This window comes from Haplochromis burtoni, unplaced genomic scaffold (genome assembly GCF_018398535.1).
Source record: "Haplochromis burtoni strain Fernald_Lab_line unplaced genomic scaffold, NCSU_Asbu1 Contig_36, whole genome shotgun sequence".
Classification (NCBI taxonomy): Eukaryota; Metazoa; Chordata; class Actinopteri; order Cichliformes; family Cichlidae; genus Haplochromis; species Haplochromis burtoni.
In genome coordinates, this window is record NW_024582397.1 from 974,669 (window position 1) to 997,018 (window position 22,350).

At 38.4% G+C, this 22,350-nt stretch overlaps 2 protein-coding genes across 3 annotated transcripts in view; one reads left to right on the plus strand and one right to left on the minus strand.

The window, feature by feature from the left end:
* Positions 1–15,040, plus strand: part of LOC102307112 (glutamate receptor ionotropic, kainate 1) — a 32,947-nt gene extending 17,907 nt beyond the window's left edge. Inside the window, exons 8-16 of one of the 2 annotated variants that reach the window (XM_005926482.2) lie at positions 4,968–5,075; positions 5,577–5,618; positions 5,962–6,075; positions 6,169–6,372; positions 6,470–6,693; positions 6,868–6,986; positions 7,137–7,354; positions 7,879–8,104; positions 8,204–15,040. In XM_005926482.2, the coding sequence (XP_005926544.1) occupies positions 4,968–5,075; positions 5,577–5,618; positions 5,962–6,075; positions 6,169–6,372; positions 6,470–6,693; positions 6,868–6,986; positions 7,137–7,354; positions 7,879–8,104; positions 8,204–8,493 (1,545 nt within the window). In that variant the 3' untranslated portion in view covers positions 8,494–15,040. The remainder of the gene's footprint in view (positions 1–4,967; positions 5,076–5,576; positions 5,619–5,961; positions 6,076–6,168; positions 6,373–6,469; positions 6,694–6,867; positions 6,987–7,136; positions 7,355–7,878; positions 8,105–8,203) is intronic. The other variant, XM_005926484.2, reaches the window with a different exon arrangement.
* A 121-nt stretch (positions 15,041–15,161) lies between these two features.
* LOC102307849 (transcription regulator protein BACH1) lies at positions 15,162–22,345 on the minus strand. The gene is made up of 5 exons (XM_005926485.2): positions 22,222–22,345; positions 19,836–20,093; positions 18,325–19,491; positions 18,028–18,234; positions 15,162–15,861 (listed from the first exon to the last, which is right to left on the minus strand). Exons 2-5 carry the CDS (start codon positions 20,073–20,075, stop codon positions 15,526–15,528), a joined length of 1,950 nt encoding a protein of 649 aa, XP_005926547.1. The 5' UTR covers positions 20,076–20,093; positions 22,222–22,345; the 3' UTR covers positions 15,162–15,525.
* Between the last annotated feature and the right edge of the window lie 5 nt (positions 22,346–22,350).

A 22,350-nucleotide genomic window follows, 5' to 3' on the forward strand; every position in this document is an offset into this window, starting at 1 on the left:
ATGAGCTCTTCTTGTTGTAAGTGAGGACAGAATATTGACAGCAACAAGCAAAGCCAAATGACCCAGACAGCAGAGTGTAAATGAATGAGACTTTTAGCTGTATGGTCTTTAAAGATATTGTCTGTAATTAGACTTGAGAAAAGTATTTTTTACATAAAAACAAAGCGATGTAAAATGTAATTTTCTTGTCGACTGATGACTGCCACTGTAATATTCTTTCTTCTACACACAAAAAAGTCCAAACATCCTAAAATGAACATTGTTGTTTTAGTACAGTGGTTAAATTTAAAAGTGCCATTCCAGTGCTTTCTTTTTACTGTTCTCCCATTTACAGCATATTATGCATACAACACACGACACTACCAGCCAATATTTTACTGCCATACTATATAGATTTTCAATTTACTGGTAAACCTTAGCTACTAGGGTCCTCGGCTATGGTGGTGAACCTGGGTAAGTGATTGAAAGAATAAGACTGGAGATACAAGTGACAGAACTGAGCTTCCTCTGAAGGGTGTCTGGCTCATCCTTGAAGGTAGTTTAAGGACCTTGATCATTTGGGAAGTACTCGGAGTAAAGCTAAAAGAGAGAGTGGAGGTGATTCAGGAATTGTATGCATCCTAAGCAAGGGGTTCTGGACATACCCAACCAAAAAAGAAGCAGGGAAGATCCAGGACATGCTGGAGAGATTACGTTTCCCAGCTGACCTGGGAAAACCTGGGAAGGAGAGGGGAATATACAGGTTGTGGATGGGGAAAGGACGGTCTGGGCATTAGGCTTGATGGCTGGGTGAATGAATTGATAGAAACTTAGCAGAGAAAGTAAGGAAATTTGTGTTAGCAATAAAGCCTATATGGTTGGATAAAGAAGATTTGGCAAGTTTTTTATGGGCGCAACCCACATGCTCAGCTCTGCTGCTCAACCCACAAATGCATTTTCCTTACAAATGTGGCACCATTTAATGAGAAATACTGTAAACAGACTTTCTAGCAGTATAAGATTTATTGCCAGGAAGCAAAGAAATAATCGACCGAACATAAATGTCCTTATTTTTTGTACTAAGTTTAGCTTTTAAATTAGTCATTAATGGAAACACTTAGCAAATCCACAACACACAATCTCACAGGGAACTGAGGGAAGCTGGTTGGCAAATACTGTACATCTATCATGTTTTGCTCATAAGTTTCATCTTATTATCAAACATAAGTTCTGCACTGCAAAGTAGTATACTGACTATGTGTCTGGTGGAGCTGACAGGGGTGTGCTTATCTGGAGAAAGCTTAAACTGAGTATTTGGAATATTCAAAGGAAATGATGTCTTCAGCTTACAATAGACCTGCCATTATGCCTCTCCTTATTCCTGTTACTGCTTGTATGAGAGGCACTCTGATTTAGTCCATGATGCATTACCACACAATAATTATGTAACTCTAACAGTAATCAAACCAGACGTGATGTATGCAGAGCTGAATCATTTATAGCAGGTCATTTCCAAGCTTCTACAAGACAAATTGGATACCTTAAAGAAACGAGTAGCTGCTTGAATGGTGAAAAACACATTCACAAATAAACACACCATTTAGAAAGTTAATGTGTACATGCCTATATAAAAGTTTAATGGTGGAAATGTTTAACATATGTAGAGACTATATTGAAAATATGCAAACATATTAGTATGGTCCTTTCAGACTGTATTCTAAATTAAGAACTATAACTTAACAGCATTAGCTGATGGGCCCTTGAGCAAGACACTAAGTGCTGTTCAGTAGCTCAGCCTACACTCTGCTCTTGTGGGGGTGGAAAGGTAAACTGACAAATCTGCCTGCAAGACTTGGTGCTGTGCCACACATTTAACAGGGAAAGTTAAGTTTTATGAAGAACTAACTGTTCAAGAATATTAGGGGCACTTTGAACGCATACAGATGAATGTGCTTGGATCTGATTTTAGATACAGTATTGATGTGGAAAAAAGAAAATATTGTTTTTTCTCACCGTTTCCTCTCATGTGCTCATGGGTTTTTAATGGCGGCAGTATCATTATCTTACAAATATAAAAAATAGGTCCATTTCTTGGATAAAGAGTGGTTTTGCCTCTCTATACCACCATAGATTTTAAATCAGTTAAACAACTGTGATTAGAGCCAAGATTTCCCACTTTAATTCAGAGGGCTTTGATAAAAGTTTTGCAGAATTAGAAACATTTTCATACACGGTTTCAGAGGCTTAAAATACTTTGCACAATTGACCAACAACCAATTTCAAGGTTAGGTGAGGCCCGTTCTGTTGTTCTTTCAAGACAAAGGCTGCAAACTGCTGGTTACACTCAAAAACATGGTTACACTCAAGAACACGAGTGTAACCAGTAAACATCTAAAAGAGTCTTCACAGAAAAATATCTGGACTGATGAATCCAAGATTAACTTGTACCAGGAAGGATGATGGGAAAAATATGGAGATATGGTAGAGGCAAGTGGAACCAGGCCAGCAGTGTTTATTGATGATGTGATTGGGCTATATTCTCTGCTCAGATTCAGATTAGGCTTAAGATAGTCACTGACTACAAATGGTTTTCATTCAAGGATTAAAAACAGTCCTAATATTTAAATATATGTAACTATATATATATTTATAGATAGGAGTACTATCTATAAAAATGGCTGTATTTCATAAACAGTAGATACAATATGTTTGTTAAACCCCTTCAATTACTTTTTGTCTCTTTAGTTTAAACTACAAAAAAATTGTCCAACAAAATATAGACCTAACTGCATATAAACTGCAGTCGTGGAAACACATTGTCAAGAGAGAGAAAATCTGATTGGTGAGGATTTAAAAAGGGGAATTAATCAAAAGAATAAATCTGGACTGAAGGGTCAACAGATCTCAAAGATGTGAGGGACGACACTGGAAAGCAGACATATCAAAGGGCATTTTCATTGAATGATACCCTCTAACCTTCTATATGTATTAAAGAAACTGATGTTTCTCATGACGTGATCAAGTTTAATATGAACTCTTAAGTTTATGTGTGATTCCTGACATGGAATACTATGCTCTGCAAAATCAATTTCATCATACTGCTTCAGAATGATGACATTGGATTACATTTTTTCTTAATCTTGTTTTGTTTATTGCTCGTTGCGTGTACTAATGGCTCAAGATGAATTTGCTTCGGTTCCAGTCGAATTAATGGAATATTTTTCACTTCAAAGTCAAAGGCTCACTGTTGTTTTGCATCTCTAAATTCACCTGTATGCTATTTCTAGCAGAATAGATTTTAGTGGAATATTTTGCAGTGTTTAATACTAGCATGACACTGTATTTCTTAAAATCTGTATATATATGCTATAAAAACTTTTTGACGGCATGTCCTCGGTGTCACTCCAATACCATAATGCCTTGCTCTTAGAGTAAACAAACATTAAGTTGAACCAATTCTTTAAAACAAACCACACTGTTCATGTCCTGAATACCATATGTTATTTCCCATGTTTGATATTTGTGGCTGCTTTCAACATTGCTTTAAAAAAAGCAACGTTATATTGAAACCTAACTGTAATATTGAGATGCTTTTTTCCCCCGAAGTTGACATTTTTGTTCTTACATTTAAATGTAATGTAGTGTTGTCATTTAGAAATCTGGCTTTGTTTTACATTTGGATCAAAACACACTGGTATTGTGAGAAAGTCCTGCACCACCCCTCATTTCTGTATATTTTGCCTCCAAAGAGCCAGGCTTTGTTATCAAGTGCTCTTGATGAACAATAGTTCTCCGGGCTCCTTTCTGAAGTTTTTCAACATTTTTGTTTCAGCATTGGCTGCTTTTTTATTCATTTTCTTTCTGGTCTTTGTACCTTCGCATGTTTGTTTGTTTTTAAGTCACCTGTGAATCTTTTAAGCCTAACAAGGATATTGTATACATAATTTTCCAATTATCATTTCTTTAGATGAATCTGTGAAAAATATCAATTGATAACACAGTGTGTAAAGATAATGATAATGATTCCTGTGCATTTGAATGTGCTTCAAGAAGTCTTGAGAACTATTCCCAAAGACTACAAAGTAGAGCTAGTGTAAGTAAAAAGCTTGCCAAACAGATTTCAGGTTGTGATGAAGACTAAAGGTGATCCAACCAAAACACTGAGTTTCAAGCTTGTTAAAGCTGTGCAGACACTGAGTTTGTACACATTTCAATAATGATCTGCACCTGTTTCCCATTTTCCTAGCAAATATAAAGAAATCAAACGTGAGTCAAGACTTTTGCACAGTACTGTACAAGCATTTTATTTGGGGGTCAACTGACAATAATTATCATTTTTTTCGGCTTTACAGTTAGAATGTCATGGTAAAAATGGTAAATGGCCTGTATTTATATAGCGCTTTACTAGTCCCTAAGGACCCCAAAGCGCTTTACATATCCACTCATCCAGTCATCCACCCATTCACACACACATTCACACACATAGACGTCATAGGAATGTACTGAAAAGGTCTATTGATGTTTCGTTGTTGCATCTTTCCATAAAGAAATTGACTTCATTCTCTGTCAGTGCAGATATAAAGCTACTTTCTCTGTGCTCTCTGTAACAGATTTAACCTGACTGTAATTCAACTGAGCTAACTTCATTATCAACTGATTTCAAATATATCTGAGCGCTGCTGCCCACCCGCTGCTCTCTTCACAGACAGAGGGCATGCCTGCCTGCTCCATTTACATCACCATCCCCTGTGTTACAGACTCGGAGACATTTAATATTTCCATTGAGAATCTAGCCAATGCAAAAACGTCCATTGTGAGCCAAGTCAGTCTTCTTTGCTTAATGAAGTACTCATCAATTATTCATGTTTAAAAGCTGTTTTCATTTTTTCCAGGCTCCTGCTTTGTTTTGCATTGATATGATGTAAAAAAGGAAGAAAAAAAACAGGAAACAAACCTGAGGGGGTCTTTGCTTGTGTTTTCTGAAACAGGCACAGTGGAACGGCTTGACAGGACAAATAATAATAAACAAGACGGACGGTCTGAGGAAAGAATTTGATTTAGATGTCATCAGCCTGAAGGAGGACGGCTTGGAGAAGGTGAAGTGTCTAACCCATGCTTATACCGTTAATACATGTTACTGTTATTCTGTTAATACACATTAAAGCAGAGCTGAGTATCATTAATGAGTATAGACAGAGCTGTTAACTGCATTTTCCCACAAATATGCAAAAAGATGACTTGTCTTTAAACCAATATATAGACCAATTTAATTAAGACTACATAAATCTTGAAATGTGGTGTCTTAATTATGCATTTAAAAAGTAACTTTTTGAACTGTTTTGACACACTGCTCTCTCAAAATAACTTGTAGCTGTCTCTTCAAGCTTGCAAGTGTGTGCATGTTCCTTTAATCACAGTGACAATGCTACTCTCGGTTTTGACAGGTCATTAAGAAGCTGTTACCTGTTCATGCTATCATCACTGCAAAGACTTTAAACCTCGGTTAACACAGTTGGGTGTAAAAACTGCTAACAGAAGAATTATTCCCCCTTCTGTGATCTGTGATTAAAATGCTTTCTCTTTATTATTTTTGCAAGACAAACACAGGCAACAACCGCTTGAATAAAGTGTGGAAAAAGGTCTGTACTTTAGCTGCCACGGCACACTAAAGGAATATTGACACCTACTAATTTACTATACCTTTGTGACGTTACCCCTTTTCATTAAAAAATAAAAAGGTTCAGGTACTGGTGGTTCTTAGAAATGGTGTACATTTCTCTACTGGCATTTCAAGTTTATAACATTTTGTGAGCCTTTCCTTTTTTCCCCCCTATGTCTGTGTTTTTCATATTAACTTTTCTACTTGTTACTGCTTTCTTTTCCTGTCTTTACCTTATTTTCCTCAATTGTGCGAAGGTTACCCAGGTAGCAACTATTTAAAGTCCAGCCACTGTGGTTATTTGGATATTTTATTTGTTACAGATTGGTGTGTGGAACTCCCAAACAGGCCTTAATTTATCAGAAATTAACAAGGATTCATCCACAAATGTAACAGACTCAATGGCCAATAGGACCCTTATTGTCACTACTATTCTGGTATGAACAGACATAAAATCATTGCTAGTGAGCATTTGATTTCAAATGTATTTGTATTATATAATCCACTGAAACCTTTCTGTCGTTCACCAGGAAAATCCTTATGTCATGTATAAGAAATCTGACAAGCCGCTTTATGGAAATGACCGCTTTGAGGGTTACTGTCTCGACCTGCTCAAAGAGCTCTCTAACATTTTGGGCTTCTCTTATGAAGTAAAGTTGGTGTCAGATGGCAAATATGGAGCTCAGAATGACAAAGGGGAGTGGAATGGCATGGTGCGGGAACTTATTGATCATGTGAGTACTGATCAGTCAGTCTTAATGTAAGAGAGAAGACGTCTTGTTCAAAGCGTCACAGTGTCTGCAGCTGACAGTGATTTTTGCTCTTTACTAGGTGGCTGATCTTGCTGTGGCCCCTCTCACTATCACATATGTCAGGGAAAAAGTTATTGATTTCTCGAAGCCATTCATGACGCTGGGAATCAGCATCCTCTACCACAAACCCAACGGCACAAATCCAGGAGTCTTCTCCTTCCTTAACCCACTCTCTCCTGATATCTGGATGTACGTGTTGTTGGCATGCCTTGGTGTCAGCTGTGTGCTTTTTGTTATTGCCAGGTAAAGAAAAAAAAGTGCTATTTGATGTGAACTTATTATAGTTGCTTTTACATTTAAGCAACACTGTTTATGTAAAGGCAAAATTTCAGTTTAACATTTTGACTTTCAGTCTGTAACAGGCCAATAGTCACTTATTAATTTTAACCGATGATTTTTTTCATTCATAACCTTTAGGTTTACTCCTTATGAGTGGTACAACCCTCACCCCTGCAACCCAGACTCGGATGTGGTTGAAAACAATTTCACTCTAATAAACAGTGTCTGGTTTGGAGTCGGCGCACTTATGCAGCAAGGTATCCCTTTATTATCTTTTTATGCAGGCAGAAGTTTTCCTTTGGTAAAGCACATTTAATCATTCCTTTTAAGTATTCATTTAATTTCAAGTAAGTAAGTATTCAATTTAATTATGAATCAATAATGTGATTTGTAATCTTATCTGATAGGATCTGAACTGATGCCGAAGGCTCTCTCTACAAGGATAGTTGGTGGGATATGGTGGTTCTTTACCCTGATCATTATCTCTTCATATACTGCCAACTTGGCCGCCTTCCTCACAGTGGAAAGAATGGACTCGCCAATTGACTCCGCTGATGATTTGGCCAAGCAAACCAAAATAGAGTACGGTGCCGTAAGAGATGGCTCCACCATGACCTTTTTTAAGGTAACCGTCTTTTTGTTTTACAGGACAATTGTAGGGGAAGAATGGAAATAAGAACACTGCTTTTAATTTTAATTAGCCTGGCAAGTTTTACCCTTGAGCCAACAGTCTTCAGTCATGTGCAGCCTGACTGGCTGGCATAAAATTGATTTGGCTTGGAAAAAGAGGAGGGTTAAAGGTTAGTGTCTTGGAAATTTCCCCATGTATCAGTTTAACAAGAACCTGTGGGAGACTGTTCCATAAAGATTTGACGGATTTATTATTTTGCCTGCAGCAGACCCAGCAGTTTATCTAAATCTATGGTGAAAATTGAATGAACTTGAAGAGATTTGTGCTCTGATGCACAGCAGGAGATGGCACCAGTCAACAGATACCCTGCAAATATGGTTTCATTTTAAATATTAGAAGCAGGCGCCAAAGGTGTGGAAAGGTGTAAAGATGCTTTCTTTTGTCTAAAATGCCGTTTTGGTGCTTGTAGATTTGACCGTGGTTTTAATAATCCACAAATGTTGATTTTGATTCAACAGAAATCGAAAATCTCTACTTATGAGAAAATGTGGGCTTTCATGAGCAGCAGGAAAAACACAGCATTAGTGAAAAACAACCGTGAAGGGATTCAAAGAGTCCTCACTACAGATTATGCCCTCTTGATGGAGTCGACCAGCATCGAGTACATCAGCCAGCGCAACTGCAACCTCACACAGATCGGAGGCTTGATAGACTCAAAGGGCTATGGTGTTGGAACCCCAATTGGTAAGAGTGATCACTATATAATAATTTCAGTAATAACCATTAATTACCATGCTCCTTCTCAGAAACCTAAAGATTACGTTACTGTAATTCCTGCTATAGGCTCCCCTTACCGAGATAAGGTCACCATTGCAATCCTGCAGCTTCAAGAAGAAGGGAAGCTCCACATGATGAAGGAGAAGTGGTGGAGAGGGAATGGCTGCCCAGAAGAGGATAGCAAAGAGGCTAGTGCCCTGGGCGTGGAGAACATAGGGGGAATCTTTATTGTATTGGCAGCTGGACTAGTCCTCTCAGTTTTTGTAGCAATTGGAGAGTTTATTTACAAATCCAGAAAAAACTTGGACATCGAGGAGGTGAGCGTCGGCCAGTGCGAATGGCACAACAAGTATTAACAAAGACTGTTATGACCATACTACACGTTTGTGTTGTCGTTCCAGGACTACAGCAATCACTAGGCCAATAAAAACTGAAGTCTGAATGTGTCGAACTGCATTGTTACAATCAAAACAAGTTTTTAAGGCAAAGTTTTGTGTTTTCAGTAGTTTTTATGTAGAGCACACAAACATTTTAGTCTCGATTGGAAGAATAGGTTAGAAACCCTTTTTATGATGATGACAGATTGTTGTTGACTTCTGACATCGTGACTCTTGACCATCTTGGCCTTGCTCTTTGTTTTTGTTTTTTTAAACATTACTCCGTGTGAGAGAAATGTCATTTTCATGGTGTTATGGGTAAGTGATGGTAAGTGGTATCTTTCCAGTAATGACCGATTCTCTTATGACACGTTTGTGATTTTCATATTTACAGCGCACGGGAACTTTGACACATTTACAAACTTGTTGATTTATTTGACAGTTTATGAGTGAGTACTCCCTCAACATCTTATTCATCAAGTTGCTTAATGTCTGTACTTTTTTTGTATCATATGAAGTTTATGAAATGCATGGATACGTTTTGTCATGTTGGAGCTGTTTCAAAATGACTAAAAATATGTGAGAACATTACATCCTTTAACCTTTAACTTTTTGATTGTTTTGCTTTTGATCCTGGGCCTTCACTGGATCGGGCCTCAACTTACACGCACTTGAGGTTGCATTTAGAAAACTAAAGCCTTGTAACTCTAATATGACTTTTATATTGCAGCCGTCTCCCTTTCTCACATTCAGTTGTGATGTTTTTCAGTCTGTCTTTTCTGAGAAACGGCTTTCATGAGACACATTTACTCACGTTATCCAAGAAAAGAGGTGATGTGATTACTGACTTTGGGTTTTTTGGCTTTTGGGTTTGAACTGCACTTTTTTTAAAAAAAGCCACTGCATTACACACAAACACACACACAACTATATTTACAAAAGTTAAACCCTTGGCACACATATAAGCTGTTGGTATTTTTAGTACAGACTAACAAACAATCCTGTACTTCCAAGTCACTTCTCCCACATTCACCATGGATATAAAGTCGTGTATTAAATTGTGCATCTAAAACCATTAGTTCAAATGGATTACAAATAAAATGTAAAGGATAGAGATGTAACCTCAGCATTCAAGAAAAAAATGGGTTTGATGACACATCCTACAGTCCATTCATCCCTGATTCACCTTTCTCTTTGCCTACCTGTTTCCCCTCAATAAGGCATAGCTTTGAAAATAAAATCCTCATCCTCATCATTATAAAGATCCACATTAAACATTCCTGGTTTAAAATTGGCCGGGCCTTGTCACACATATTTGAAAATCCTGCAAATGTAAGGAAAGTATTTTGGGTGAAAGTCTGATACTGTATCCTGCTTGTTTTGTCTATACATGCAGGATTAGTGTCACATTTCAGATGATGGAACAGGAATAAGTGTAGCTATGACTAAAGACTGTTAAATTACTCATTAGCTCAGTTTAGACTTGGACTGTTTACAATGTCTATCGAGTGCCACAACAGTTACCCAACAGATGATTGCAGTTTCTGGCATTCCTAAACATTAGTGATGTACTTTATTGTACCTTAGGTACCTAAATATTGAATACTTGACCTAAATATTCATAAAGAATCAAATATTAAATATTATAAATTTGCTAGTCTGCTTGTATGTTTATAGTTTTTTGTATGTGCTGAAGAAAAGTTTTTAATATCTAAAAAGTTAGACATTAACTGCATGTGACCACAATTTAAATGTATAGTATTTAGACAGTGGTATGTTTGCATAAAGAACACAGCTTATAATTTTTGTCATGAAGCTATAAAGAGTTGTTTCAACAGCTGAATGTTTTCAATGCTAACATATAAGACATGGGTATATCTTGTTATTATCATATTTATGTCAGAGTAAAGTCGAGTACAGGGTAGGCAGGATTAAAGAATACATTCCTCTGTCATCCAAAAAGACTTTTGGAAAACAAAACAAAAAACAGTTGCCTATCAATGTATTTTTTTCAGCTTTTCCCAAATATAAATATAGTCCTACAGATATGATATTTGCTTTGGGAGCGTTGATGGAAGAGCATAGAGACAGTCAGAAGGGGTTGCACTGTGTCTTTGTGGCTCTAGAGAAAGCATATGATGGAGTGCGAAGCGAGGCATGAGGACAGGGTGAGGTGTGCATTTGGAGGGACAGATGTGTTTAAGGTGGGGAGGGGATTATATCGTGGGTCTGCGCTGAACTTTTTCTTCTTTGCAGTGATGATGAACTCTCTGTTCAGAATGTTTTTGATGACTGAAAGAGAACATTTAACATGAAAAATAATATAAATGTTAATTCTGTCATTGAGATAGGTGTACTTTTTTACTGTTACTTAAAATACACCCTAGAAATGTGTTTTATATTGTTAAAAGATCTGAAATGGATGAAAAACCTACTCTGTTTGTCTTTGTTCAAAGGTTGATGGGTTCCTTTAAAGCTTTGTGGACCTTTTTCTGCACAGCTAAGCTGAAAAAAAAAAAAAAATTCTCTGCCGAATCTCTCACAACAGTGGTGTTAATTAAAAACCAGTGTACTTGGCAGAATTGAAGGCATCATTTCTTTGCTTTCCTGCTTGTCTTTTGACACTGATAAATTCTAACAATTTCCCCATGACTAGTAAAATAATATACTCTGGTACAGTATGGTGAGATTTTGTCCTGAAATACCCTTTCTTGTGCTTATAGTGTTCTAAATTCAACACAGGGAGGATTGTTAGGATGAGAAACAAGTGTGAGTGTAATCTGTCACTGTACAACCAGCTGTTGATCTGAAGGTTGCAGATCAGGGTGCTGCCTAGCTGGGGCCAGCATGTCCCCTTGTTCCTCTCATTTCTCTGTGAGATTACAGTATTATGGTCCTCATTCATATAATCCTGTCAATGGGATACAACCCCTTTCTCTGCACTACCCCCAAAATGAAGTTCAGCACTTCAGCATGTAATCAGTTAGGAGACAGTAGGTTATGAGACTTATGTGGTGCTGCAAGAAGGTCACAGACCTTATGCAGGGATTAATTATACAAGTATTGTGTCTTTCTCCAGGGTTTAAACTAGAGAATATTGGTATATAGATCTTCTCTCATTAGTTTTGCATTCACAGTGTTTCTATTTTGGAAACACCATTGGAGATGCTAATTGACATTTCAGGATATTAACTGCTATTTACTGGGTTTCAGACCGATATTCTAATAAGGATCTTGGTTCATGTTGGTGTGCTATTCCAAAATTGAATTGTCAACTTTTCTTCAGCGCTTTGTTGTGTTTATCTCACAAGGAGAATGGATAAGAAGTGTCATATTTGCAACCATAATCATGCATTCGAGCTTAAAATATTGGTGCCTGCTACCTTCTACATATTATTTGCATCTGTGCCATAAAAAGAAACTCTTTGTAGTCCTACACTGAGCAATGTCATTGTTATTAGCATATATGTTCTCCTTTAGCAATGTTGTGAGCAAGCTAACTTCCAGATGCTTTAATTTCTAATCTTGTTTTTTTCCCCTTTCCCTCCTGTTTCCTAATCCTTGCTCCCCGAGTGTAGTACGACTCCATCGTCAAGAGGATAATGACTTGAATCATTGCATAAAAGGGACATAAACGCTTTATGGAAATATAATCATGTATTGAGTGACAATAAAAAATCAAGGATTTATGATTACATCGACAATAAGCTAAGCCAATTCAAGCTGTCACTTTGATTTAAAAAATAAATGTCCCAAATAAGAACAAAGAAAATGAGAAGGGGAAGAAAAACAACAAACAACACCAAAGAAAAGTCTGAATGCAGATTTTAGGGACAAAAAAAGGAAATATAGGCTATGACACAGAATATGTATCAAGACGGATACTGAGGTCAAGAGGGCTTTGCATTAATCTCACATTATGACAGTTTAAGGTTTTGGTATTCTGATGAATTCCAGGATTGGGCTTTAACTGCTTTCATTTTGTTTGCTGGTCTTTAATCTTCTAACCCTGCGTTCTTAATCAGAACTCAGAGCAGGTTTTTAATCTCGCATGAATGAGGCCGCGGATTATGGGCCTCTGACCTTGCCATGCCTCGCAGCTGCTTCCTCCTCAAATCAAGTCTTTCGTCCTGTGTAGCTTGCAAAAGAGGGATCATCTTAGTCTTGCACTACAATGCTGTAAATTCTGAACCGTATATAAAAGACAAACACTGTGGAACTGAGTTTTAAGATGGAAATTTGTAAATAGATGCTTGCAGTGCTTTTTTTGAGGGTGATATTCACGCTGACACGCATCAAATTGAAGATTTGGTACAGATGTATCGTTCCAGCGGACAGAGATCATATCTGATGTCTGTAGTATTATAATGATCTAATCATTTTGCTTTTTCGATGGAAAACCAGTTGTTGTGCTCGGAGTGACATCTCTTTGTCAGGGTGTGAGGTTACTTTTCAAAAACAGGTTCCAGTTTTATGAGTTGCTCCATGGCTGCTGGTGTAATTACCACTTTAACCTTGAGGATTCTGTTCTGAGGAAAACAAAATGAGATTGCTTTTTCTTTCATTGTCCCCAAGTGCTACCGTAGTTATTTCAAAGGACACAAAATAATAATTCACATCAGAAGACAAAAACATCTTGACAAAATTGCTTCTTCAACTCTACAAGACTTTCTTAAAGTGGTGTTTCTGTTCTGTACTGGTTTGTTTGATCTATGATCCTCTCCAGTCTGCAATGAAAGAGGAGCACTCAGACCAGTGTCGGATCAGATTGTTGCTTTGCTTTGTTAAGCCCCTAAAATTTAAACCTTAACAAATGCACAACCCAATTTTCTTTTGGCAGCCTGGAACACGAACAGTAAAATGAATTACTAGTCATTGCTACTGATTGCTAAATGTTACTGCTCACAGATGAATCCTTGAGGAGGTTGTGTCACTGCAATAAATTTTAACTAAATGTTTACAAGAGTGAGAGAGGAAATAATATTCCTTGTTTGGAATATTCTTGCTGTATCATTGTTGAATTTGTGAGCTTTGGCAAATGGCTGATTATTATAAAGTATTACATAAAGATTGTTTGACAACAGTTATAAGTGAGGGGTCACTGACTAGCAGACTGATGTGTCATCTTAGCGTCAACCTCAGAACATCCAAACCTAATGTTTATTGTGTATTTGGGATGTATTTTAAAGATTGTTGTCTGCATCGTCGATACCTGCAAAAGGATTAAATGTTGCCCTAAACATGTGGACACTTAGGTGTGTGCCATTTACAGACAACAGACATGTTGATGGCTAAAATGCAGTTAGGATTTTTTTTTTTTTTAAATAACATCTGTCTATGTGAAGGAGACGACAGATTGCTTTTCATTTTTATAGGGGCTACAGGTTTTTATTGTGTAGAACTACCACTTCTATACAATAGGCAAAAACTTTACAAACTCAAATGACTGGTCGGGTGCTTTTTGAGGAAAGCTATCTTTCCTGCATCTACAGAATAACCCTGAAATCTTAGTTGTTTAAACTGCAGGGATTACAGGGATAGTTGTCAGATATGCCGTACTTTTTTAAATTTCCTGTCTGCAGATTTCCAGGGTACCTTTGCTCTTCAAAGTGCTAAGGTCATTCATCAGCCTCCATCTGACTCTGTCTTTAATTTCAACCTTTTTTAGAGCCTGCTGAATTATTCTTTGCAAAGCCACTGCAGAAGTACTAAGTCTCTAGACAACTATGTTACATATTGTGTTTATAGACATGAACTTATGAAGACATGAACTTGTATTGTTGATTTTGTTGGTTAAAGTTTTTTAACTTTGAAGGTTAAAGTTAATTTGTTGGCATGGCCAAAAGATTTTAGTAGGAGCCAGAGATAAATCACAAGATTTTTTGTTTGTTTGTTTTTTAAACCCGGGTTTGTTACTGGGTTTTCATTTACTCAATTAAATAAGTTTTGTTTAATACATGATGAGATAACAGGAAATTGTACATTTTTCTGTCAGGTGGATTAGCACAAACTCCTTGCCTTCCCTTATTTAGAGTTCAGTGTGCAGTTACCCTCCCTGAAGGTCTAGTCTGAGCCTCTTATGTTACTCTAGTCACGTCTGTCTCATCTGGTGAGGTAGAGTTATACTTCCATCTACTGGCCAAACTCTGGTAGCGCACACAACCAAAGATTGGAAGTTGAAATAAAACAATGAATGATAACAAAGTGTTGTTTATTTAAATTTGTAATCCATAAAAGCATTTAATAAAAATACTGAACATGCAGACAAAATAACATGTAACACAATGCCATCAATATTAGCTCTGGGTTAATGTGCAATAGTGCTTGAAACAAGCATATACAAAGATGCCCTCATCTTTTTGAATCCATATTACACAATTGCATAAGGCACATTTTGCATAAAATGAAATAACTTCTTATGTTCCCTTGTAACACTTTTAGACCTACTAGAGTTTAAAATACATTAGTATTCAAATAATGCGGTTGAAAAGTTAGGTTAGCTGTGTAAATTTGTTAGTCTACTGGAAAAGATTCAATTAGTTCTATGCCTATTTAATCAAAGAAATAGCATAGTTGTAAATATTAATACAGTATGTGTTAAGATTAAAACAACAGACTAATTAGCGTAAAATAAAACATCTTTTTCATACCTGTTTGGGTGCGCAGCATGATTCAAAATACAGTCAGGTTATGAGCTTCCCTGAGAAAAGCAAACCTACTTTTATCCTCCTAATTTTCAAATGGAAACTTTTAGGAACTACCTGAAAATTGCCTGCACCTTCAAAAAAATGAATACTGGTTAATTTTTTTGCTACAGTAAAATGAAGACTAGAAGTACAGCAAAGAAAACGCCTGACATGATAGTTGCCTCTATCAGGCAGACAATTATTTAGTGAAACACACAGGAAAGCATGTCTATCCCAAAAGAGGATTACAATATAGAACCAAGTTTCACCCTTTGACCTGTGGGCCTGCATGATTACAAGTGACCATGTAGTTTAAGTCCAGTTACTATAAGCTGCTGTTCATATCCAGACAGACACTGAGCAGAGATGTAGGAACAGGGCAGCCCGTGTCCTCTGTGCCGGCCTGCGGCTCAGCGACTTGAACTGTTTGTACAGTTTGCCCGCTCTGCTCACACTCTGAACTTACCAATTCAATTGCTGGAACAATGTTGGGAGAAGGGATGGGAATGTCTTGCGAGGAGAATCTGGAAAGAATCTGTAACTGGTCCTGATCAGAGCAAGATTCAACACTTTTACACAGGCCACAAAGGCTCTGCTGCATGTCCTCAAGGTTTTGCTTCAGTTCTGTTTGCTCCTGGAGCAGCCGCTCTTTCTCACTTTTCTGTGGGGAGGATAACAGTAAAGCTCACTCATTTTTGACCTTTTAATAATGCATTTGGTTCATTTCATCTACAATTTAACTGTACAATTTTTTTGAAAGCCCAGTTACTACTAACGAGTACCACCTCTTGTTTCCCTACCTGCAGGCTAGCTAGCATTTTCTGCTCTCTGGGATACATACTGCAAAGCTGAGAAACCTGCAGCAGGTTCTTATGAAGAGAGCAAGGTGTACCACTGCTAGCTGCAGCTGGAGTTCCAAGGAATGATGTAATCAACATGAGCTGAGGCTAGATTATTAGCACTTAATAAAATACATAAAAAGACATCAATCAGTGGAGCTGGTAGCAAACATTTAACCAAAATTTCTCATATTCTCTCTATAGTATTTTAATATACTAGTCCAGTCAGTTCAATCTATAAACCTATCTCTACCACTCATTATTAAAGTTATTTCAATAAAACAGGATACATTCAGTTACTTTTACCACCCTACTTACAGCCATTTATGTTATATAAAGTGGACAAGAACTCCTATGATGATGAAGAAATCAAGGTTCCAGTTATCCTGCCTGGGACAGGGTTACCTGGGTACAACCTTGGAGCTAGAGGGTGAGTGCCTGGTTGCTGCAATTAAGGACAGGGTTCAGTGCCATTCAGATTGGGGCGAAGGTTCTGGCAGTCCTATCCCCAGCTTCCAAAGCTAGCTTTTGGTACACAGAATGTTGCTTCTCTGGTGGGGCAGAAGCCTAAGCTGGTGCACAAGGTGTTGAGGTGGCACTGCTGTTGTAATGTTAAACCCAGAACCAGATGGTGACCTATGGAACTCTAGATGCAGCTGACAGGTAACAGCAGTGGACTGCAGCTCTTGCAGTAGCTGAAGCAAAAAAACGTGTGGGAGGGGTTTGATGTGACCATGAAATGAGACTTTTGGTCTGACGACTCAGGAGGGGATAATGGGGCTCTACTCACATTAGATACAATAGGGGTGGGATACTGCTGACCTCCACTGAGGACTGAGGTGGTGGGAAGGTGGGAAGTATGGGGTATCTGGTGTGTTGTTATGAGCCATTCGGACCCTGTGCAACCACAGCGAGAGCTTGGTTTGCATTGCTGGCAGAAAATCGGATTCATTCAGGTGGCTGATGATCTCCGCTGGACACAGATTTGTCACAGATTCCGTTCAGTTTTTTGGACACATCATTTGGACGTAGCCAAGTAGGTCTTAACATTTCAGGGTAGAATTTTGCGAATGATGTGGTTGTGTTGCCTTCATCAAGCAGTGACCTCCAGCTTGCACTGCAGCGATTTGTGACCAAGTGTGAAGCGGCAGAAATGAGAATCAACACCTCCAAATCCAAGATCATGATTCTCAACCAGAAAAGGGTGGAGTCCCCACTCCGAGTCTGGGAGGAACCGCTGCCCCAATTGGAGGAGTATCTTGGGTTTTGTTCACAGCTCAGAGAATACTGGAGACTGAGACTGGGTAACCAGATAGGGGTTGCGTCCACAGTGATGCAGACACTTTACTGATATGTTGTGGTGAAGAGAAAGTTGAGCAGAAAAGCCAAGCTGTCAATTTGTCTGACAAATTACATTCTTACCCTAAACTATGGTTACGAGCTCCGGTTAGTGGCTGAAACAATGAAGATAATGGATACACTCTGTGAAATGAGTTTTCTTGAGAAGCTGACTGCGCTGTCCCATATAGACAGGATGAGGAGTTTGGATATTAAAGAGTGACTTGTAGAGCTGTTGCTTCTCCACATTGAAAAGAACAGTTGAGGTGGCACCTGACTAGGATGCCTCCTAGGTGAGGTGATTTGGACATGTGATACCAGGAGGAGGCACCCCCAGTGCCCAATGGTGAGATTATTTCTCTCAGCTGGTCTGGGAACAACTCAGTGTTTCCCTGGACAAGCAGGAAAGCAATGGTAGGGAGAGGGAAGACTAGACTGCTCTGCTTAGACTACTGCCCCTGTGACCAGAGTGTGGATAAGGGATAGAAAAAGGTGGTAAGGATGCGCCAGAAAGAAGTGTTATCCACAAAGCTGCAGTTCACAGTGGTCATCATGTCAAAGTTAAAAAAAAATATTACTAGTTTATGAAATTACATTATAGCATGTTTAAGAGTATGTTTGGAAAATCAGGCATGTTAGAGTCAACTTACTAATCCTTTGATTTCACATTCTAGCTGGTATATGCTGTCCAGTTTTCTCTTCCGGCACCGCTGTGCAGCCACACGGTTTTTACTTCGTCTACGGACGTCATGGACGAAGTCCAGCTGCTCCTGGGTCAATGAATGTTTTTTCAGAAGCTGCTGAAATTCACTCCGGCTCAGCACTGAGATTTGCTGCACTGGGAATGGAAGCTGAACCTGAAGATTAGAGTTAAACAATTTAGATTAATTAGATTTTCTATCTTCCATTACCAATAACCAAACATCAGACACATATATAATAACAACCTCTTCCGCTCTTTTGTTGTTGGCCTCAGTATCGCCATCTGTGTCCAGGTCTGAGTCATCAGCAGAGTTTATTGAGGAGGACATACAAGGGCTCTTCTCTGCCTGAGACAAGCTGTCGGTGTGTGTAGCTGCATCATCACCTGTTCCAAGGTCCCTGAGAAAGGGACAGTCTCCTACACTGGCACTCAGGTCCAGCTGCTTAAGCCAGTGAAAGTCAGATGCTTTTGCTAGATTATTTTGTTCCACTGGATCCACAGGAAGTGGCTGAGCCTGAGACGGGCAGAGGTCGGACCAGAATCCTTTTGCCAGATGTTCAGCCACCTCCCTCTCCACGCGACTTCTCTCGCCACATCCTTCTTCATGGCTTAGAGTAGTCAGTGCAGAGTTTGAAAGATCACCTGTCATTCCCTGTTCAAAGTGAGCCTCACTCTGTTTTATTAAAGTACTGCAATCTTCTGCCCCTGAAGTCTCGAGTGGACATGAGCTAGGGATGCAATTGGTTTCTGCACCAAGTGTCTCAACAGTTTGTTTAATTTCTCTGCCTGGTGGATCAATGAGTTCTGGTGGATTCACATCCCCCGAGGCTGACAGCTCACAAGATAAGCCGCAGTCTGCCAAACTCATCTCACTTTGACTGCACACGTCTCCCATCTCTAAAATGTCTTTTTCACAAAACTGAGACGGATGATCTGCTTTGTCAGAGTTTGGGCAAGGCAGAGACAACATGGGGCACATGCCATTTCCTGTTAACTCCAGAGATAAGGGGGCCATTTGTGGTCCACAGTTCTCCAAACAGAAATGTTCCTCCCTGCTGTTTGTCTGACCTTGTGCACTCTGTGGACACTGCGACGGGAAGTCTATTTGTTCATCACCTCCTGAAGGCACTGAGCTGTGTGACTCACATGATTCTGGTTGGCTACTCTCTGCACGAGAGCCAAAACTTGCACTAGGATCCCGGCTCTGGCAACAGACTTTTTGCTTGACCTCCTGTGAGGATTTTTTGCTTTCACAAAACTTTGGGATGAGAAAATCAAAGCATGTCGACTCCAAGTTGTGAAATCCTAAAACCTCAGCACTGCTGTGAATAGCATCAATGTTTTCTTTGGTAAAAAGGAGCTTTGATGTGTAGGCAAATTGAAGCAAAGGTTCAAACCCCTCTACGGTCACCTGCAGGGGAAAGACATAAATTGTTGAAACATAATAAAACACAATGAAACTCAGGCAGCTCAAAAATTCAGTTTCAACAGGTCTCTTATGTACCTGTATTGACCTTTTTAAGTTGAATTTTCCAAACACTGCATATAAACTGTTTTTCACTCACATTATGACACAAAATGGACCAAGTAATAGAAGCTAGTGGACAGACAACAAATCTAACTATGCATACACTTTTCATGGATAATAGGGATAAAATAATGGTGCCTGTATAACATTACCACCATTTACTTTCAACAGTATCATCCATATTAGTTTTTTCCCTATATAAATTGGCTGAACCCCAAGGAACCAACCTCATGTGGCAAGGTGATGATGGGATTCTGGCTGGTGACACTGGTGACCCTGCTGTGAAAGTATTCACTGCAAGAAGCCAAGACAGAGCAATGAGCACGGAAACTCCTGTCTTCCACCACCACCGTCACATCACACAGGACGTCCTGCTGTCTCTGCTCATTCAGACACTGCAGAACGTGGGCGCTGTGCACTGCAGACTGGAAGGTGAACACCGATGTGCGAGGAGCTTGAAGCGCCATAGTTCTTACAAGCTCAGCCTGTGCAAAAAAGAGAGCCATATGGAGTTAACTAAATGTCATGATTACACAAGAAACATTTCTCTAGGTTTATCAATGTGTATTATATTATAGTGGCTACAGAGTGGAGCAGTTTACACATTTGCCTAACAAGTGAAAAATTCCCAGCTCAAGACACAAATCTCTTTGAGTTGGAAAAAAAATCTGCCAAATCATGCAGAAGTAACTATAATTATTTTCTTCTTTCGTCTAGATTTTGCATCCATTTTAATTAATTTGTAAAAATAAATAAATAAAAGACACTAAGTTGAAATAACAGAAATTCATGGGTTTCTGGTTCTCCGATGTTGGTACTGTAACTCATCTATGACGACATAAACCGTTCCAGATTTTAGACCAATTGTAAGCTGTCAACATGACTTTGAATGTATGAGTTTGCAGACATTCTATGGATTAAATAACTAAAAAATGAGCAGAATACAATACAACTAATCATTGATTGCACTAAAGGTGTCTTTAGCAAAGCCTTCAGTGTATCATTAGGCAACCACACACAGCTGCAAGGCACATTTTTTTTGGTGAAAAAAAAAGAAAAAGAATAATGTATCACAATATTTTGTGTGGCAATAGCATATCAATACAGGGACACCAAATATTTATATTTTATTTAATTAATTAAAATACTGGGAATATTACGAACAAGAGGGTTCATCTCATGTATGACCGAGATAATGTTAGCCGAGCAAATTTATAAATCATGAATATATAAATCAGCAAGACTGAAAAACAATGGACACACTTAGCTCAGCAAAGCTAAATCCTGATTCAGAGCAAACTAACGGCCCAGTCACTCAAGTAAAATAGGACAGCAACTTCCTTGCAATCAAAAATAAACTAATACATTAAAAAAAATAAAATAAATCAGTGGCTGCCTTGTGACTGTATTTAATTTTTTTCTAAATGTCTAAATGGTTGCTCACAGCTTGAGAGTGTTGCACAAAAATGACCATTTGGGACTGCACTGATCATTCAGTCCAAATGAGTCTTTATCAGTTTTCTTATAAAACAGGGAGATTCCGGAATACAAATCTAATAACTAAGTGCCAGCTTCTGTCTATATAGACAGCAAAAAAAAGTAGCTTTCAATGATTTATCACAGTTAAGTGTTATATTAACAGAAACAGACTGCATGTAATTACCAACTTGACCCAATTCAATCAAAAACTGACGGCAGACCCTCTTATGGTAACATTTATTGCACATTTTAGTGACAGTGTTTATATGAGTAACAATCTCATTTTGTGGGGAAAAAAATAAGCGAAGTGAAATAACTTTATTTTACTGGATAAAACAGACTGACAATGTTAAACGTAATATGCAGTTGGAAAAAAAGTGAGAAATCCCAATGTTGAGTATTGCAAGGGGAGCTTTAGTATTATGTAAAGTTATGTAAAGGTTCAGGAACTTAAACTGCTGTTATGGGCAGCAGAAGTGGTACAAGACATCCAACCAGCTACTTGGCGAAACACTTGATTGTGAATAAAATTCTCCCTCAAGGAAATTACTGATGAATAGTTAGTCAAATAGAATTTAATACCTATATAAGTATAACGACATGTAAAAACATGCTCCGGTGCGTTTTTCTTTTAATCTGACTAAAGTAACGAAGAGAAAAATAACTATAACGTTCGCTAAAATTACTTCTAACATAGTCCTTAAATTAGGCGACTGCCTCTCAATATTTAACTAACTTCGTAAATATTTAATCTTGCCGATAACTAATAGTTCCCCACAGCAAGGAAATGTGGGTTAAACGGTGACTCTTTAACTTGTACGCCAAGTTCAACGCTAAAATGCTGACTCACGTTTAGCCAAGTTAATCAACTGGGCCTGGTGGATAAAGGCAATAAAAGCATGTCCAAAATTATGATCAGTTCGTTATGTTACTGACGACTTATATTAGATTCGTTTAGCTAAACAAATAACAGTGGCAATTGTCCGCAAACGGAAAAGCTTGAGGCTAGGCCAGACCGTTAGCTTTAACTGCGCTCAGTTCGTGTTTATCCTTTACTAGCAAAAAACAGAAACTGAAACATTCCGCTATTGTGACTTTACTCGATGCTCTTTAAAAAGCCAAACGTTTACTGACCTGCCATGCTACCTGGATAACACTGCCATTAGTAAATTTAGGGATAGGGTACAGATGCTTCTGGCCATTCCGAGCCTGACTTCACTGTAGTCATGTGACAGCTTGGACAAGGAAGCGCTAGCAGCACTT

Bases quoted from the DNA above. Each gene is read 5' to 3' on its own strand.
- LOC102307849 (XM_005926485.2), bottom strand. From the start codon at position 20,075: ATGGCGCTTCAAGCTCCTCGCACATCGGTGTTCACCTTCCAGTCTGCA. The intron at 19,492-19,835 runs GTTGGTTCCTTG...TTTCCCCTGCAG, and splicing joins TCATCACCTTGCCACATGAG to GTGACCGTAGAGGGGTTTGA. The intron at 15,862-18,027 runs GTAAGTTGACTC...TCCTCCCCACAG, and splicing joins AATGTGAAATCAAAGGATTA to AAAAGTGAGAAAGAGCGGCT.